General features: G+C 44.8%; 2 protein-coding genes across 2 annotated transcripts; one reads left to right on the plus strand and one right to left on the minus strand.

The window, feature by feature from the left end:
* The first annotated feature begins 110 nt into the window (after nucleotides 1–110).
* On the plus strand, nucleotides 111–7450 carry LOC105891464 (7SK snRNA methylphosphate capping enzyme). The gene is made up of 5 exons (XM_012817642.3): nucleotides 111–818; nucleotides 899–2571; nucleotides 5700–5918; nucleotides 6406–6529; nucleotides 6783–7450. The coding sequence occupies exons 2-5, from the start codon at nucleotides 979–981 to the stop codon at nucleotides 6836–6838; spliced, it is 1992 nt and encodes a 663-aa protein (XP_012673096.2). The 5' UTR covers nucleotides 111–818; nucleotides 899–978; the 3' UTR covers nucleotides 6839–7450.
* Nucleotides 7451–8380: 930 nt separating this feature from the next.
* LOC105891414 (hydroperoxide isomerase ALOXE3-like) lies at nucleotides 8381–13703 on the minus strand. Its single transcript, XM_042710523.1, has 9 exons — nucleotides 13617–13703; nucleotides 12009–12152; nucleotides 11600–11803; nucleotides 11371–11457; nucleotides 10696–10865; nucleotides 10072–10193; nucleotides 9628–9728; nucleotides 9361–9531; nucleotides 8381–9156 (listed from the first exon to the last, which is right to left on the minus strand). The coding sequence occupies exons 1-9, from the start codon at nucleotides 13701–13703 to the stop codon at nucleotides 8977–8979; spliced, it is 1266 nt and encodes a 421-aa protein (XP_042566457.1). The 3' UTR covers nucleotides 8381–8976.
* Nucleotides 13704–16647: the final 2944 nt, after the last annotated feature.

The following is a 16647-nucleotide window of genomic DNA, read 5'->3' on the forward strand; positions in this document are numbered from 1 at the left end:
TAGGAGGTCAAGAAACAGTGTCGTATTTGATTGGTTTGAATAGCTGCTCGTAAGTCTCAGCGAGGGTCTGTCGAGAAATATAAGAGCGTGGCTACACTCCATCTCAGTGAGATACAGGAGTTCAGTCTCCCGTGTACTGGTCCTTAGACTTAGAGAAATAGAGCTTACTAGCATTCATGCACACACTTCATTTCAAGAGCCGTGCCTTTTCAACTCAGATGTTTTTTAATGAGTCGATCTTTTGAGGAACATTATTTAGACTAGACTTTTAATAACCGCGCAATTTCTCATGAGGCACGCAGAATCAGGATACTTGCAGGGCACGCTTAAAATCTGTCGTGAGGACAGCTTGACGGGTGTGTTTTTCTCTCTTTTTTAGAGAGCACCCACGGGAGGGGGCAGGCAGGCGCAGCTCAGCACAGCACAGCAGAGGCGGAGAAACGGTCGACCAGGCAGTGCTGTATGTGTGAGAGAGGGAGGGGGGGGGACAGTCTCTCTGTATCCGTGTTTGTGCGCCCAGCTCTTCTCTGGAGCTAGCGCATTATTCATGAGACGGAGTGACGTTTCGTAACAAGGGCGGTCCTATGCTAATGGTCGTATCCCAATACGAGCGAGAGGGGGCAGCATCTTGCACAAGCACGCAGGGGAGAGTGTGGGTCACAGTGCTCACCACACGCGGAGTGTCACCTCAAACTCTCACATAAAGCCAAGGAACCGTGTGTGTGGCTGTGTGTATCTTGGAGGGGGCACATAAAAGAGTCCTCTGTACTAATTTGCTGATTGAGAGCAAACCAGGGCACACATTCAGAAGACAGAAAGTAAGTATAGGAGATCTTTGAGAAAATGTGGTTCATTTGTTTGCAGCTTGACTGACTCCCCTGTGTCCTCTCTCTCTCAGGATCAGTGCACACTGCAGCCAGGGATGAGCATGGGAGATGCTTGAGATGTCACTGGAGAAAGAGACAGTTGTGGCAGGTGATGGAGGTGGGGCCTCGCTCTCTCACCTCCACGCCCCCAAAGACATGCACCCTCCTAAAATGGTGCCAGGAGGGGAACCAGTTGCCCCTCTGCTGGCCAGCGTGGGGCCTGTCAGAGGGGGGCACTGTGGGTGTGTGTGTGGGTGGTAAGCCTCTGCAGCACAAAAATGGCTTTCAGGGTCCCCAACCCGGATCTCAGAAGCTGGCCAAGCGCCGCTACAGCATGAATGTGAGCGTGCGTCCCGCCGGCCCTGCCAAACGCCGCCGCCGTGCCTCAGATAGCCAGCCCGTCCTCCCCTCCCATTTCCTGCTGGGAGGGAACATCTTTGACCCACTCAACCTCAACAGCCTGCTGGACGAGGATGTCAGCCGGACACAGAATGTCCACACGCCGGAGACCTCGCCGCTGCCCGCGAAGGGTCGCGAGCCGCTGGAGATCCTTGTGCCCAAGGACATCACAGACCCCCTTAACCTGAGTGGGAGGCGCAGTGGGGGAGGAGACGGGGTGCTGCTTTCGCCCCTCAAGAGGAGGAGGCACCGCAATCGCCACCACGGGGCGGGACCCCCAGAGCAGGCAGAGTCTGAGAAGGTAAAGCCTACAGGTGGCGTGCCAGAAGTGGTGTTGAAGGCAGGCGCAGTGACAGAGGAGCCCATAGGGGGCGCTGTATTGCCTGGGAAGAACCAGGCACGGGTCTCCCCTCTGCCCTACGAGCTCAACACTTCCATCAACTGCAGGGATGAGGTGGTTCAACCCATACTGCCACGGCGACATTCGCAATCAGGCCCTGGTTCGGGGTCGCAGGTACGCCCACCAGGAAGCACAGATCCTGCCCTCTCTGGGCAGCCTTCTTCCCGCTCGAGAAAGCGCCGGCGCACTGTGAGTCGCTCAGAACGTCTGTCAATCACCCCTACGCCAACCATTGGCCCCAGTGCTGACAGGAGAACTAGCCAGACTTTCCAAACACCAATTGTAGGCGGAGCCAAAGGAAGCCACCACACAAGTTCCTCTCAGCCTTCGCAGAAGCCACGGAAACCTCTACGGAAGTATCAGTATGGCAACTACAGCCGTTTCTATGGCTACCACCGGCCTGGGCTTATTGAGGACCCACGGCTGGCCGTGCTGAAGCCTGAGTGGTTCCGTAGGAAGAAAGTGCTGGATCTGGGCTGCAACACTGGCCATGTCACCTTGGCCATTGCCAGGCACTGGGACCCAGCTCACATTTTGGGCATAGACATTGACGGAGGGTTGGTGCGCATCGCACGGCAGAATCTTCGTCATTATCTGTCGGAGATGCAGCCAACAGGGGCCCCGTACCACAGTGCCCAGCACAAAATGGCAAACAGACCCAAACAGGAAGTACAACAGGACAGTGTAGCAATGGAGGCTGGGAAGAAAGCTGACCATTTGGACAAAGATGAGAAAGCTGTGGGAGGGGTGTTTGCTGCGTTGATGGACCTGCAGCTCACAGCAGCGCCCTCTGCCGTTCGGAGGCCATTCCTGCTATCATTTCGCCTCTGCAGAGGACCCATCACTGCACCCCTTCTTCCAGAAACCTCATACATGGGCTTCCCTCACAATGTGTTTTTCATGAAGGTAAGGTCTTAACCCGTGACCTTGGTGAACACTACTTCTGTTTTTTTTTTGCTGACTCAATGACAGCTCATATCAATCCACAGATACTCAAGCATATGTCAGCATATTAAAAAGTCAGCACATACTAACACACCTCACTTAGAGACAATATTTTGCTACTTTTTTGAAGCATGAGGATAAAACATTAGCTTGTTGTTCAAGGCAAGTCACTGTAGAATGAGGGATATAGCAGATAAGTGCTGTACTCTAAGACTAGACAGGGGGAAAAAACCTGCATTGCCCGTTGAGTAATCTTCAGTTTTACTGCAGCACTTGCAGGGAGACACTTGATAACCTTAAACCTTTATCAGTCTGTCTTTCAGACAGTGTACTTTACCCAGATTCCGAGCAGTTCATGGCAGCGCATACTATCCTACACTGGTGGCAGATACTTTCGCATGACTAGATTGATTAGTTTGGTGGTTTGAGAGGTTCTTGTGGGGCTAGGTCATAAGATGGCGGTCTCTTTGTGTGTGGGAGTGTGTTTGTGTGTGTCTGTGTGTGTAGATGCGTGGAAGAAGTAAGAGAAGCAGAACTTGTAGATTAAGGTTTGTAAGCGATATTTAACTTGCTCTTGCTCTGCATGTTACGGCATTGTGGGGGTCTCCTACATTTCTTTTCTCTCTGTTGGACACATACCAACAGGAGGCTATGGCCTGTGTGTGTGTGTCTGTGTGTGAGGGAGGGAGAGAGTGAGAGAGTGCAAATAGCTATTACAAAATGGCCTTTCATGGGGAAACCTAGCAGACACAGATAGGAAAATGTCTGCCTTCTAATCTCTGCTATAGCAGCAAGCAACCTGTCAGTGTACACATACACACACTCTCTCTCACACATATGCATGCAGTCTCCAAAATGTGTTTGTGGTTTTTCAAAGTGTGTAGTGCTTTGTTTTATTCAAAACGTGCTTTGTATGAAGGCCTGCACTGTCTTGCAGCTGTGTGTGTGTGTGTGTGTATAGCTGTGGACAGCTGTTGGCACAACCAGTGTCCTGACACACACACACACACACACACACACACACACTCTCGTCTAAGCCTTGCCATCTCACACTCCCCATGACATGGAGTTGCCATCGGATGCATGTGTATGTGTGTTTAAACATGTCTTGTTATTGTTGCACATGCAACGCAAGAGTGGAATTTGATGAGTAGCTGATGGAATTCCCTCCTTACACTCCTCCCTCCCTCCCTCTCTCTCCCCCCCCTTCCATCTCTCAGTCTCTCGCTCTCTCTCTGTCTCGGGGTTGGGGGATGGGTGTATTTGCAAGGGACCTTGGATTACAGCTGCTCAAGCCAACTTCCTCCCTCTCTCTCTGGGCTTTTGCGCTCTCACTTGTTCCTTGCCTCATGATTTCTGTGCCTTGGTCTCTTGCTCTCCCTCCCGCTCCCCTCTATTTCGCTCTCTCTCTCTTCCTCTCCCTTCTCTTTCACTCTCTCCCTCTCCCTTTTCTTTCGCTCTCTCCGTCTGAGTCTTGATATGAAGCCAGTGTATTCATGCAGCCACACCTCTCCAACGCCAAGCATTTACACATTGCCAGTGCAGGCTCAGAAGGAAGTGTGTGTGTGTGTGTGTGTGTGTGTGTGTGTGTGTGTGTGTGTGTGTGTACAGTATGTGAGAGTGACTGAGAAAAAGAGAAATGTATTGCTCAATGGTTATGTTAAGTGGCAACAGACAGAAAAGCCATACACAGACACACACAATGTAGTTGAATGTGGGTCATGAGGGCTCACCCTGTTGTCTTTCATAACATTGCTATGTCTCATCCTGAATCAGAGTCAGTTCCTATCTACTCAAAGGGCCACAAACACTCAAGGACTCAAGTAAATAAATATAAACTCATCCTTACTGAAAGGTGTAGACACATACACACACACACCAATGTCCAGCGTAGTGTGTCTGCTTGTGGCTGTCATAATAAGTAGATTTGGACATAGAGCTGCCATTTGGTTCTGTAGTGTTACCTTTTTAAGGATTTGATGGTGGTTGAACATGGCCAGGGTGGGATGGGAACTGGAGGAATTTCATTGGACTTCACAGCTTTCATTCACAACTTGCTAAATTCAAGATATCTCTGCATAGTAATCATTAACTCAAGTTCATGTCGAGGATCAGCAATGTTACAACTAGCCTGCTGAACAATCTACTGGGATAAACCTTCAACCTCTCTCTGTCGTGTCTTTCTTAGGCATTGTTTGTCTAAGCTCGTAAGGCTGCAATGCCATCATTTATTTAGCAGACATCGTGTTTTGACAAAGTTCTGACTGCTGTCATAATGTCTTATGTGTAAACTAAAGTTAATGATTTATGGGGCCTTTCTTGTAGCATAGGTGTTATTGTTTTTTTTTTTAACCATTATGTGTTTATTATTTTGAGATCTGCATGGTCCACTGTGGTTTATGGTCTTTGTTTGTCTCTTTGTATTGTGCGTTTTGTGTGTTTGTTTGTTTTGGTTGTCTGTCTGTCTGCCTTTTTTTTGACATTAGTTATATACCTGACATTTGTGCAAGAGTGTTTTTGGTCCGTGTGACATTAGTTTGTAACATGTTCTTGCTGGAGTGTTTGACTGGTTGTAGGGTCTTTCCATGTCTGAGCTTCACCAGCTTTGCGGTGCAGGTTTTTTCTGTGGTGTTTGTCTGTCTGAAACATACATACAGAATGGGTTCCTGCAAATGTCGTCGCACCATCATTGTAGTGTCAGACTGAATTACTCATGTTTCTCCTCATGTTTCTACTCTCTTCAGGCTGTGACCTAAACAGTGTTGCCCTATAATGGCACCCCTGTGTTTGCCTAGCAGATTAACTGTGTCCTTTAATCCCAACAGTCTGATTGGTTTGGTAGTCCGTGGTGGTCTGTGGAATCTGCTATGTATTAAACTGCATTTATTAATTTTTTTGTCCAGTCAATGTACTGAAAAAAACAACGTGATCAAATGAACCACAAGTTGTATTTGTACCATTTCTATCTTCCACACAACCCCCACCCCCCACATCCTCCTGTGTGCATATTTAACCGTGAGCATTAACCTGTGAGCATATATAGACCACCCCACCCCCCTTCATGATGGCACCCTCTCTCTTCCCGACAGGAGAACTACGTGCTGGAGAGCGAGGAGCAGCTGGCTGGCCAGCAGGAGGAGTACGACGTGATCCTGTGCCTGGGTCTGACGCTGTGGGTGCAGCTGAACTGGGGCGACAGGGGCCTGCAGCGGCTCTTCCGCCGGGCCCACCGGCAGCTCAGGACGGGGGGGCTCTTCATCCTGGAGCCGCAGCCCTGGAGCAGCTACTGCAGGAGGAAGAGAATCTCGGTACGGAGATAGAGAGGGGAGGGAGGGAGAGAATCTCGGTACGGAGATAGAGGGGGGGGCTGAGAGGGGTTAAAGCAAGATGGATGGAGAGAGCGAAGAAAGGAGTGAGAGAGTAGGAGCTATGTTTGTTTTGAAGAAGGAAGGGTACGGGGGTGGGGGGTTGTTAAGAGACGTGGATGGAGAGAGATAAAGGAAGCAGTGAGAGAGTAGGAGGGAGGGACAAAAAAGAGATGGTGAAGGAGACAGTTGGAGACTAAATGGTTTGAAGAAGGGAGGGAGTTGCAGAGGCCTAGTCGTCATGCCTTACATGTGCTGATGCACCGAACACATGGGAGAAACAGTCAGTTGGATACGGGACTGGAAGGGGGCAGAATGGAAGAGTGGAAAAGAAAAGGAGAAGAGTTCATCTTCAGATGACCTTTTTGGAGGTAAATAATAATAGTGACTTCTGACGGTCTTCGTTTCTCACGCTGTCTTTCTCTGTTAGGAGACCACATACAGAAACTACTGCAGTATTCGTCTGAAGCCAGATCAGTTCACCAGCTACCTGACGTCAGAGGTGGGCTTTAGCAGCTATGAGCTGCTGGGGACCCCCAACATCAGTGCCAGAGGTAGGAACTACGGCATCTATTTATCCATCAAGCTGTCTCTCTATCTATCTCTCTTCATAGTTTTCCCTTTGTTGATCAATCTGTCTAGCTAGCTCTATCTCCCTCTGTCTCACTATATCTCCCTTTGTTCATATTCATCCATCCATCCATCCATCCATCCATCCATCCATCTTTCCATCCTCCTTCCTCTTGTGCTGGTTTTGCTCACAAGGTCTTTCACATCATAAAAGCCTTTTCTTCTGTCCTGTTACAGGATTTCAGAGGCCTATTTACCTATTTCACAAAGGTCCCTCCTCCAGCAGGAAGTGACACATCAGGAAGAGAACTTCACCAACCAGGAAATTATGCATATGATGCATAGGATGCAGAAGTGATGCACTGGACGAGGACCTCCATCTGAAAAAAAGATGCTTTTCTTGGAGCTTTGCATTTCTACAGAGACGAAGGAAAGGGAATAGACTTTGCCAAAGCCTTCAATTTTCTTGCACTGCGACTTTGGCTTGACAAAGACGATGACTCAATACACAGCTCAAGACTCATATGGCTTACTTATACACACACATCTGCATACAGACATTTCTACAAAGATATTGTTCTAATGCTGCCAAAGCATTTGGCGGTCTTTTGGAGGGAGTGCATTTTTAATCTGCTTTTTAAGACTCAATATGGAGCCCAGAGGTAGAACAATGTTCCTCCGCTCCACAGTTTGGAATATCCCACGGAAACTTGGATAGGACCTCCTCCAGACACAGACAGAATCTCACATCTGGTACCAGGTGTGTGTTTGTGTGTTGCTGGTCAGGACATGTGTGATCCTTATCACAAGAGACTTACATACATACACTTTTTGAAGTCGTTGTTTTTGCTTTCAGTGTTAAGATTCATTCTAATGTAATTGGGTGATTAAATAATTTATCAAAAGTGTTGCTGTTCGTTTTGCTTTGGCCCTGTATAATACCAGTATTTGTGTATTCTATTTTATACAAATGCATAGAACTGAGATAGCAAAAGATGTTGTGGTGCTCTTGCTGCACTCCCTTTGGAATGAGAACGCAGAGGAATGCAGAGCAGGCGAGCTCTGGAATTCTGGAATGTGAGGGGAAGGTGTTGCCATGCCCATAGGACACACATTTATGATGACACCAAAGGTGAGCCCCCCCCCCCCCCCAAAAAAAAAAATCCACTACAGGAAACACAGATGGGGGAGGACTGTGGAAGATGGAACAGGACAGCCAGGAATCCATAGGGATTTTTTCGTTGGAATCAGGAAGTGTTCAAATGTAAACACTACAAACTTCCGGTCGACTCCCATATTCCCAATGTGGTACAGCACAGTCTGAATGCTTGACAGTTTTGACCCCATGACCCAGCTGTCCCCTTTCACCCACAACACTAGATCAATGGAAATAGATCAGGGACTGGCGGCTTTGTTTAGTCAGACATGTAGTGAATGAGATTACACCAGCTAGCCAATTGGCTGTTGGCTACAGACAAGGTGGTGTTTTGAGTTCAGTTGTAGACAGGGTAAACGATTAAAGTGGCCATGCTGCTGGAGTGGAGTCACTGGGCGCTGTGTCTGTTTTGGGGGTGGCAGGGGGGCACTGCAGCTAATACATTTTGTGCCTTTGGCCATAGCCTCTGCTGTCACTGGTTTGCTGTTATAGTATAGTAACTTAGGTGTGTAAGGACCTAGACCTTTCCAAAGCTGCACTGCTTGTATGTGTGTGTATTATATGAGTGTGGTTTCTCAGTCAAGGATAAGACACTATGTTTTCATATTTTGTGTTAAATCTCAAACTGAATGCAGGTTCCTCTCTGATCATGTGACGGAGGAATGCCATGACGACCAGGTCAAGAAGCCATCTTTTAATCCCATGTACAATTTTACAGGTAAATGTCACACACACAAACAAAAACTGCCACAGATCTATCACAAAACTGGATTCCCATATTGATCATTTTAGAGAACCTTGCAGGCAGATTAAATCTGATATATTCTTGTATTTTGAAACAACAAAGCCTTGAAGAAGAGGAACTGGATCCAAATGTGACGTAACTTGCCTAAACGCCTCTGTGTTTGGCATAGCATTTGTTTTGTTAATTCAATGAGGATGATAATCAAGTACTTTACTGTAAATAGAAGAATAGGAACAATGCAAATAGTAACATCTGTCTACAATCATGATGTCACTGCTCAGCTTCCTACAGAATTTGAGCCACCTAGTGGTAGTTTATTGAACTGCACACAATGAAAAGCTTAGTGGGAGTGCATAAAAACAGATAACGCTCTTTGGCTTTCTGCTGTGTCAACTACACCAATAAACTGTCAGACCAAAGTCAACAATGCATAGCTAAAACAATAGAGGGTGCAAAGATAAAAAAAAAATACATTTGAGTTGCTCAACATAAGATTCAGAAAGCCAAATATTAAATTGCGTGTGTGTGTGTTAAATGGTTATGCTGTTCTCTATATCCTCTGGGTCCAGGTAGGTGTAGGGCAGGTCTTTCCCTTCGTTTCTCTCCTTTATTTTTTTACTGATTTCCTTCAGCTCCGCCCTTAGCTGCTCAGTCAGAGACAGCACCTCCGGCTCAGAGAAGTACTGCTCACGGTGCTGGGACAAAAGCACCTGAGGGGAGAGGGGGATGAAAAGAGAGAGAGAGAAAAGGAGGGAGAGGAAGAAATTAGTAAAGGGAGTATAAAGAGGGGAGTATACGCAGTCATGAGTTTGCATGGCTCTCTGATAGAATTTAGATGAGTGTGTCTGTCTGCCCTGTGTGTGTGTGTGTGTGTGTGTGTGTGTGTGTGTGTGTAGAGGTGTGTGTGGACTCACAAAGTCTCCACTCCTCTTGCTGGCTATCCAGGCGGCAGCCATGCCCCAGACAGAGGTGTTTATGTCGGGCAGTGACAGCAGGAGGTCGGCCTCGGTGATCTGCTCTTTGCTCTGCGGCACCCCAGCCTGCAGCGAGTTTGGACTGTTGGGAAGCCACCCCCCAAAATCAAACTAAAGACACACCAGTAAGTCAGTAAACGGTGCATGTTTGAATCTCTGTGTGTGTGTGTATCACTATTAAGCGTATGTTTTGTAAGCACACATCACCTGACCACTGTTCAGGGCAGAGTGTTGTGCTGTCATGGTAAAGATCACCATGGTGATGAACTTGACGACCTCTTTGACTGAGGTGAGGGCCTTTGGGATTCCTAAGACAGTGAGGGGGTTCAATCTAAATGTCAGTTTTTAAATACTCAGACTGCCAACACATGCAGATACATGCAGTCTTTTACCCTCTCTCTTACTGCTGTTTTCTCTCCAACCCAACATTTGTATCCTTCTTCCATCTATCATCATCTTCTTCTTTCTTTTCTTCCACTTTCTGCATTTTGTCAATCTTTATCTGAGCCTCTCACTTTGATCTTGCCTGCTTCAATTTGTCTCTTTCTCACATCTTGTGTGTCACTCTCTTCCTCCTCTTCTTGCTTGTATTTTCATCTCTCTTATTTCTCTGTCTTTCTCATTTTCTCTTTCTTTCGTACATTCTCTCACCAGTGCTGTCCAGCTCCAGGAAGCCATGTTTGTAGATATCTAAAATCCAGCTCTGCAGTTCCTCGTCTGACGCTACCTCGATGTCTGTGGGGTAGAACATGTCTACAACGCCCAGCACATACCTGCACACACACACACACACACACACACACACACACACACACACACACACATACCGAGAAATACAGAAGAAGTCAGTGGTTCCCAAAGTGTCGGATGGCCCCCCCCCCTTAGGGGAGGGGCGTGGAGTTACAGCAAGGGGAGGCGTGGGTTGAGGGTAACGAAACAGAACAAGAAATCTGAACAACCAACTACAGATCAGATTTTGTATGGCAGTGCTCTTACACTGACTTTGTACTTATATAATATGGTCAGGGCCTAATAGCTAGCCTAATTATTAATACAACGGATATGTATGGATTGATCACCTGTTCAAATGTTCTTAAAATTTAAGAAAAGCTATGCAACAACTGATGGACATCTGTTTATTATAAACATTATTATTATGTTATTTTATTAAAAGTTAAATTGTAGTTTTTTTGTGTGTGTATTAATCTTTGCACCATGGTGGTGGTTTCAATTATTTGTCATTGTCAAATAGGGGCCTGCTATTAAAAGTCTCACTTGCTGAGGGCCTCCCACACCAGCATGCCGTCGTCTCTATAGTAGAAGTTAGGCACTTTGTCCAGGCCGCGTGCACTGATGTCCTCTGGCAGACAGAGGGCGCTGTATTTCACAGCCTGCATGGCTTTCTTCATCACCACCTCCATGCCAGCACGACCTGTGGATGTGTACTGATAGAGGGAGAGAGAGGAGGAGGAGGAAGAGTGATAGAAATGGATAAAAAGTGACTGGTGTGAAGTTGCTGATGTTGAAGTTGCCAGAGAAACAACTCATAGTCACCCCTTCACAATATCATACTTATTATCATATACAACACCATGTCAAAACAATGTAAAATCATGTTTATGGTAAATTACCTGGGGAGTGCTATGACACAACAATCATCCACACATAAAACCTCAGAGATGTCACTCTTTAATGATGTGATTTGTCATCCAGTGTCTAAATTCATTGATGTCACTCTTTAATGATGTGATTTGTCATCCAGTGTCTAAATTCATTGATGTCACTCTTTAAAGATGTGATATGCCATGCAGTGTATAAACTCAGCGATGTCACTCTTTAATGATGTGATACGTCATGTAGTGTCTAAATTCATTGATGTCACTCTTTAATGATGTGATATTGTCATCTAGTGTATAAACTCTGTGATGTCACACATATGTACACATATACCATGTTGATGGGTCCCTTCTCAGAGATGAGTTTTTCCCGTCCAAGAGTGTTGATCTGGAGTGTGTAACGCATGTGTGGAATCAGCAGCTGTAAGACAGGAAATTATGTCAGACTATTTCAAATCTGAATGATGATGTCAGACTATTTAGCACTATTTGGCATATGGGGATACTATTATGGAAGTGTATACACACTTGAAGGGTAAATGTTTAACTTTGCGCGAGGATACCTTGTAGATGGGGTGTACTGAAGGCAGATGACGCAGCGTGGCGAGAACGAAGGCCTCTGCCAGCAGGTGTGTGCGCAGCAAGTGGAAGTTGAACTGGTGCTCGATGAAGTCGGCCGCACGCACGTGCGTCTTGGCTAGAAGCCAGGCCTCCTCTTTATCGCTGGGCAGGAAAACCGGGTTGTTTTCGCCTGGCTCCTGCTGGAGCTGAGGTCAGAATGGTGTGGTCAAAAAACTACATCTCCCTCTTGTTTTATAGTACAGGTCTTGCTAACTCTCGACAACTTTTTTCTCTTGATGTGCTCTCAGTTGAATTAGAATTACTGTACTGTCTTGACATGTCCCTCTCATTCACAGATTAACTGTTCATTGCCTTCCCTCCCATGTCTGTGCTTGTATGCCCATGGTGTACCTGGATGGCGATGGGCACCAGCTTGTCCTCCTTGTTTTTAAAAAGCAGGCAGAAAGGAGCTGGGATGTACTGAGGTCGCAGGTTGATGACGTTTGTGGGCACCTCAGCCAGGCGGGAATAATCACACAGAAAGATATTGCCACTCTATTCAGACAAATACAGAAAGGATCATTTTTCTTTATTTACTTATTTTAATGGATGTACATGTTTTTTGACATTAATGGTAAAGTAATTGTTTTGAGTTTGTCAAAAAATGAAAATGCTTCTGGACATCTAGACTGTGATGATGTAAATAAACCGTGTGCACACAAGAAAAGTGTCTACACTCTTTATTTCTGTTTCAGCCCTTTTATGCATATATGTCCAGGCCTTCTAAATTGTCCAGGACTTCTACATTTTACAACTCAAACCACTGACAGAACCTTTAACCACACTGTAAACCCGAACGTCCAAAGTAATTAAATAGATTAAGTAGTGTATACTCAAAGTTTTAGAAAAAGTTCTACTAACTTAATTATGTCAAGTTGGTGTAACATGTTCTTCCTTTTTGAGTAATTTCAACTAATCATTTTTGATTAAATGGAACTATTTTGTGTATAAGTAAGCATTACTTAAAACATAACTTAAGTAAAAATTAATAGAGTTAAGTAATTGCATGCTAATAATGATAAAGTCCTGTTATTTCTATTGTTTCAAAAAGGGATGATTTAAAAATAAACCTAATTTATATAGCACATGCTAAAATACAATAAAATCTCAAAGTGCTTCATCAATTCGTCATTTTTTTTATTTTTATTCTCATAATTTTTACTTAAGTGTTAAGTAGCTGCAGGGATCATTATTTATTCCAAGTGACGGTACGTGTCCACGGCAATGCGATATCGTGCTGCTCTCATTGGGATAGAATGGATGCGATTTGCTGCATACTGAGGGAAAAAATCGTGTCTGCTGCCTGCATAAAAGTTGGCTTGCTTTAACTTTATGCAAATGAGTGCGATTTGCTGCATGCTGAGAGCCAATCAGTTCGGCGTGTGTGTTATTTGGAAGCCAACGTAGTTCATAGGGGGCGGGAGTAATCAAAAATATCGAAACAAGATGGCGGCGTCTCGGGACTCTGTTACTGGGAAATATTTTATGTGAATAAAGGTTAGCTACAGGACTTTTTGTATGTCTAATCGACTCGGTTTGTTGTTTATATGCTACACGAATGCTGTGAGGTCAAACAGAATATTGTAGGTATTGAACTCAAGCTCTCGACTATTACTGTTAGCTTGCCGCTAACACTTTAACCAAAAACCCATTGGAAAACATAGTGGCTAGCTAGCTGCTAATAAGTTACCTATAACTAGGGTGACCAGACGTCCTCTTTTACCCGGACACGTCCTCTTTTACAGGACTTTTTATATGTCTAGTCGACTCGGTTTGTTGTTTATATGCTACACGAATGCTGTGAGGTCAAACAGAATTGTGTAGGTCTTGAACTCAAGCTCTGGACTATTACTGTTAGCTTGCCGCTAACCCTTTAAGCGAAAACCCATTGGAACACATAGTGGCTAGCTAGCTAGCTGCTAATAAGTTACCTATAACGCTTAATTGATTGTTGTTTACTTTGCACATGAGCACATTTTGGGACGAATGACCCAATCCAATATTAGCGATCTCAGTCACTACGCGGAGTTTGAGTATCCTAATCATGTATTTAATGATGACTTTATTGACAACACAAAACTGTGGGTGCTTCCAACATAACCGCGAGCGCTTAAAAAGCAAAGCCCACCTGGCTGTCCCTAGCAAAGCTCAACTTTGCTAATGTGCAACATTAGCGCAGCACTGCAACCGAACAAAAGTGATTTTCCTGACCACGCCCCCATCCGACTTTACGCATGCGATTTAACGCATGTAATTTGTGCCGTGGACACGTACAGTTAATCTCTGATTCGCCTTCCGAAGCAGAAGGCGGTGCTAATGCGCATACTACACTGATTCCTTAGCTCTGGAAAAAAAAACTGAAAAGTTTTAAACGGTTGAGAGTTTGGCGGGAAGCAACAGAAGGCCTGCAGAAAGTTACTACCTACACGGCAGCATTCAGCAATTACTCGACTTACTGTAAGTTTTGAATGTTAATATTTATTCACTTTTACTTCTTTCATACATTTGTTGGTGTGTTTGTCTCAAAGAGCGTAGACCTTCCTCTAAGCCCCCGCCCTTCACTGGCTTATCACGGGAGTCTGTAGGGCATTGCCAACTTGGTGACGTTAAGTCAGATATAGGTTAGCTGCTAAAGGGCTAGCCACTTAGCGGACCACTAATGTTACACACTCCAGTCACTAGACTATTACGGCTGCGAAGCAACCATATTCTTCGTGAGTGGTCTTGAATGAATCCTGGCGACCTAAGCTTACAAGCAAGCAATGATTATATATGTTTAAGAATTGGTGTTTAAAAACATTCAAAGAATGTGTTGCTAGTGCTACCCCCCACCCCTCATTCCGCTAGCAGCACAGCGTGTTTTGGGGGACTTTCCCTTCATGATACAGACTAAATTGTATTTGCCATAGTCTCAGTTTTACTATTGATAGATGTATTTTGTATTGGGTAACGTATTTTAACGTACTAAATGGAACTTGCACCTAATAGTGAGGAACGTGTAAATGTTAAGTTATAATAAGTGTTACGTTGAAAACTCTGCTTGGTGCAACCGCTTATTTTTTAGTAGTGCGTAAAGTCGAACGCATGGGCCATTTACGTCCACCGTAGCCTTTTTAAAGGTTATTAAAAGAGCATGAACGAGCATAATAGGGCCTCTTAGCTCAAACTGGAGTTCCTACACTAAGAGTTCACGTTCAATCTGCCCGCCCACTTGTGCTGCGTCGTTTTAAAAATAAAATAAATGCCATTATTGTTGATTAACCATGCAGATAAGTGCAAGTGCTGCTGCTTTTCGTTACAGTAGGCTAAGGTTAATTTTGCTTGATGGCTTTAGTAGCTTGACACTGGGGATCAAATGAAAAGATCATTAACAGGGGAATTTATGAATGGAAGTATTTATAATTTGACACTCTTTGAATGCTTCTAATTGTTCAGTTTCAGATCAGTTTATGCCCTTTCATCTCCCTGTTCCAGTTTCATGAAGTTAAGACAGTTAAGGAAGACAACTGGAGATGTGATAAAGATACCAGGTAATCCAATGAATGTGAATTCCTCTATCAACCACCCCTCTTTCATTTAAGACATTTCATTCAAGATTTGTCTTAAAAAAATGTTAAAAACTCTGTTCTGGTTTCAGCTCTACCAGAGGTTGCTCAAGTACACATTAGAGAACAAACAACTAGTGACACAATCTACAAGACAACAAATGTGACCATTGATGGCACAGACTATGTCTGTGGAATGTTTCTGTCTGTAGGAGTCAGTGGTGGACTGTCGACATTTGGCAAAATAGAAGAGATCTTTCTTGTGAATCACAACGTATCTTTTCTGTGTTGTGATTATGACTCCTGGTATGTAGAACATCTACGGTCCTATGAGCTGTCAACTGCAGACATAAGCCTGTCGATCCACCTGCAGTCTGGTCTGAATGATACAGTCCCTCTCTGCATACAAGATAGACGGCTCGCTGCTGCTGACCCCCAAGCGGTTCATTCAAGTGAGACAGAACTGAGTTCAGGTAATAATGAATGGTTCTTTTATTTATCAGTTATTGTGTCTTTATTCACTCTCAGTGGAATTAAGCAATTTATAAGCTGTATATACTATAAGCGGTACTCTTTAACAATCTGATTTTGTCTTTTCATTAGCACAATGGCAGCTGCATCCCCACAACCAATGATTCTTCGTGTTGTTGAGCCAGACCAGGCTAGAAAATTAAAACTCAGCTCACGACCAACCTCTGTTGATGCACTGATCAACATTATAAAAGAACAGCTGGAAATCAACCTTGACTTCGATTTGCTTTACGAAGATCCAGACTTTGAAGGGAAACTTACTTCCCTTACAGACATTGAGGAATTGCCACAAAAAGCTGTTGTGCACATCTCACTTTCACAAGACTCCAGCTCTATTGCATCTACTGTTCTACTTTCAGATGTGTCATCTCCAGAGCGTCTCAGCAGGTGGCCTCCAGGTCCTTTCCCTGTTCCCACATTTGCATTTGATGTTGAACTAAAACTTAGAGATGGAAATGCGGAATATAAGAAGAACAACACGCACCTTAAGTTGACAAGAGACCTAAAGCACGACATTTTAGAAAAGCTTGCATCTACTATATATGGTTTTAAGGCTTACCCAAGTGATAAAGAGATTGCAAAGGCTGCTGAGGCTCTTGTAGCCAAACATCCCTGCTTGAAGGAAGCAGATCTGAGACTGGCTGGAATGGATGGAAAAACTCCATCAAGTTTAAGATGGGCATTTCAGGAACAAGATGAGACGGGCTGGATGTCAGGAGGTCACTGTTAATGCTGGAAAAAGAAGTAGAAGTGATCCTCTGAAAATGAATCTTCACATTCCAAACATTAAAAGACCCAAGCGAGCAGAAGTCAACTTCCTACCAAACTTTCCCCAAGGAAAGGATCCTTCAAGCCTTGAGCAGTTTGAGGCAGACAATTGTTGAAGAAGTCAAGAAGACTGAGAAGAACCTGCC

This window comes from Clupea harengus, chromosome 18, assembly GCF_900700415.2.
Source record: "Clupea harengus chromosome 18, Ch_v2.0.2, whole genome shotgun sequence".
NCBI lineage: Eukaryota > Metazoa > Chordata > Actinopteri > Clupeiformes > Clupeidae > Clupea > Clupea harengus.